General features: G+C 35.0%; 1 protein-coding gene across 1 annotated transcript; it reads right to left on the bottom strand.

Annotated features, from left to right (window-relative positions):
• Nucleotides 1–2,823: 2,823 nt before the first annotated feature.
• On the bottom strand, nt 2,824–3,569 carry LOC108354244 (uncharacterized; the record flags this gene model as incomplete). Its single annotated transcript, XM_017605437.1, has 3 exons — nt 3,411–3,569; nt 3,240–3,333; nt 2,824–3,167 (listed from the first exon to the last, which is right to left on the bottom strand). Coding segments are annotated over exons 1-3 (537 nt in total), but the record flags the coding sequence as incomplete, so codon positions are not given.
• Nucleotides 3,570–3,585: the final 16 nt, after the last annotated feature.

Raw genomic sequence — 3,585 nt, forward strand, 5'->3', positions numbered from 1 at the left:
CAATTTAGATAAATCTACGATATTTCAGCAAATATTGTATCCAAATTGTCGAAAATTGGTATGTGAAGTAAAATTTTGGAACAATATAGGATTATTATTTTTAAAATTTTTAGTAAATGGGAGTGGCCCTACCCACTTATGATGAAATGCTCTATCTCAGTACCTATCCGCTTCACTAATCCGTACCAAACTCGGTATGAGCCTTGCTTAGGCTATATCTAACGTAACCGCTAAAAATTCTTGAAATCGGGCGATAACCACGCCCACTTCCCATATAACGGTAATTTACAGAAACGCGAAAACTGCGATAAACCAATAACTACTGAAGCTAATTCACTCAAAATCGATTCTTGGAATAACTTCAACACAACCACANATTGACTTTATTTCCTACCCTGGTGCGAAATAAAGTCAATTGACATTATTACCTTTTCAAAAGCGAAATAAAGTCAACAAAAATTTGGAAATAAAGTCATTGGCGCGCTGACGCGGGCCGCCGCGAAGCTAAGCAAATTTAATGTTTGAAAGGGAAATAAAGTCAATTGATTTTATTTCGTTTTTAAAAGGGTAATAATGTCAATTGACTTTATTTCCCACCCTGGCGCACCAATTTATCTTTATCAATTTGTACCAAACTCGCTGCACGTATGGTATGGAAAAGCAATACGTTGAAAGTACGAAAACTCCGATAATTGAGTAATTGAGGACGCTAATTTACTCCAAAGTTAATACATACAAAATTCTCTTAACGATAAATAAGACTTTTATTGTTACAAAAATTTAGTTTTATTACATTGGGTGCGTTCGGGCTACGTAATAATTACCGCAATATTGCAGACTTGCTTTCCTGATGACATGGCGCTGATGCTCAACTGAAAATTTTCTAAAATGCTGTAGAAATTGCGCAGTAAAAATTTGTATGTTGCTTTTGATTTTCCAATGACGAGTAACTGTTTGTCAAAATTTTGTTCCTCGAACGTTGCTGTAGGCAGAGTCGCCCAAATTTTCGTGTAGAACGTGGTGCTCTTTCATAAAAAGTAACACTGCCGCATTAATTGCACTTCGAAAACACTAGTTTCTTACCTATACTGTGATACATATTTGAATTAATTAATTCCTTAAATTAAAGTTGAATTTGATTTTTCGAACCCAGGCCGATTGCTTAGAGATAAAGCCTTTTCAAACCCATTTCCATTGATACCCATAATTTAGCTAATTGAACAAAATTTTTAACAGGTGGCAACTCTGTTAATGTTTTAACCTATATTTACTTGATTTTAAACATTTACAATTCTATATGTCAAAACACGTCTTTTCTAAACATTTCGAGTTGAAATATTCATAAAAATAATTTTGGCCGCATAAATCGGCTAAGTACCCCTATGTGCGATGTTTAATAGCTATAAAAGCTGTGCAACGATGTTCGGACGTTCCCGTTCTGGCGTTCCGATTTTTTCCAATGAGATAGAATTTTTGTTTAAGAATTTAAAAACACTCGCTTTTTAAGGCGAATATGAGGTTTTATTGTAAATAATACTAAGCAGGCCTGAGTAGCTAGTGGGTGACAGGTAACAAGATCAATGGAAATAAGGTCAATTAACACTATTTCCCATACAAGTGCGAAATAAAGTCAATTGACATTATTTCCTTTCCAAAAGCGAAATGAAGTCAACAAAAATTTGGTGTGAGCGCTGCGCGGCGCGGCTACGCAAATTTTATGTTTGAAAGAGCAATAATGTCAATCGATTTTATTTCGCTTTTGAAAAGGTAATAATAAATTAATTAACTTTATTTCGCAACGGTATGCGAAATAGTGTCAATTGACCTTAATTCCGTTGATACTGGTCCGCTAGCATAAAATTTTGCTTTGCTAATATCCAAATCCTTGAATTCGTTTTTAAAAAGCTGATATGCTTCGTTTACTGTCAAGTCCATGTAGCGCTTTGCTACAGGCAATTCTTGCTTACTTAACAATGTTTCTTTTCTTACTGCGGCTTGTAAAATTTTCATTAATTTAGGGTCTTAATTTTCCCATTTTGCTTCCTCATTTTCACTATCATATTTGTCTCATAAATTTTTCTTAATGCTTTTTCAACTTTTTTTTATGGCTTTATTGCCTACTTTTATACTTTGGTGCTTTTTTGCCACAACATAATCATTTTTAATTTGTCTTCCATAGTTTTTTTCTTTCGAACTCCCTTTTTTATATTCCGCCCACTTTTCTTCATCTTTCTTCAAATTTCGTCTCCACTTCATTGCTCTCTCAGCCGTCATGAAGCCATGTCTTCGTACAAGCAGAAATGAACAAAAATTATTGGAAGCGTTCGGAGTAACCAAAACTAGCTTTTGTATTAAAATTTTGAAAAATGTAGTAAACGTTACGACTTTTTTTTTACATGTAAAGCATATTTTGCGTCCGAACGCTTGAAAAAAATCACAATTTGTAATTTAATTTTAGACGGTTCCTCATATTTTAGTTTACGGAACATAAGCTATACTAAATTTTTGTATAGAGCTCCAAAACTTTTTAATCGTGTACCAAAATTATGTAGGCTTTCTGGAAGGTATGATTTCTCCGAAAAAAAAAAATGTTTGAAAAGGAAAGGTGCAAATATCTTGAAATAGAATGGACCAATTAGTCCAATATTTTGGTGAATGAAAGAAAAAAATTTGTAGTTGTCGATTGGCATCTATAAACTTTGTCCCAACAAAATTTTATTTTTTTGCTCTTGGTTGACACTTTCCAGGAAATACCCATATGTAGTAAGTATATTCGAGTATTAAAATTATGTAAACTTTGCAATTATAAAGAAGAATACTTACGCCCGCTATCCGTTTGTCCTCGAAAGGCACCAACGTGGGATGATAAATAATGTTGGTGGCCGGGTCATGTGCGATACGACGAATATGATGCAGTAAGCGAGTCACTCGTCGCTTGGATGAATCAACTTCATAGGTATCGTAACCCGACGGCAATTCAAAACCCGCATTCGAAGATGACGAATAAGCTGACACAGTAGAGCCTGCTGAAGAGCCACCTGACACCTGACCTATGGCTTCATGTGGCGCTGAATCGGACACATCTGTCATAAACTGCATGTTGTCTTCATTGGCATCCAAAGGTTGATAACCTTTGTAAACTTCTTCTTTTAGCATTTGATAGGCCTCTACGGGAAGTGGTTTTTGTTGTTCATTGAAAACTAAAAAAAAAAACAAAGATTTTCCGAAAAAATTCTTACCTCTTATAAGTTTGTTCTTCACGTCCTCTTGGCATTCCTGTATGACAGTTTCTACACGCCGTGCAGTGCGTGGGGGGTTCAAGCACCTGTTTTTCTATGAAATAAGTGGTCAACAACAAGGAATAAAACTCGAAACAGTTTTTTTTTTTTAAATTCACTTTGTCGTTGTACCTTTGCTAGGTAGTGTCCTTGTGGGCTATTCGTATAGGTGACAACCTTGGCTATAAGGGCCAGTGCAATGGATATATGATAAGCTGCAATACTTTTCATGATAACTTTTTTGACACTACGTTTTTTTTTTGTTTTTTTTTTATGGTACTTGGCAGTGAGGCGGCATGTAACTAAC

The sequence above is a fragment of the Rhagoletis zephyria genome, unplaced genomic scaffold (genome assembly GCF_001687245.7).
Source record: "Rhagoletis zephyria isolate East Lansing unplaced genomic scaffold, Rhagoletis_zephyria_1.1 Rzeph_scaffold_34400, whole genome shotgun sequence".
NCBI classification, from domain to species: Eukaryota; Metazoa; Arthropoda; class Insecta; order Diptera; family Tephritidae; genus Rhagoletis; species Rhagoletis zephyria.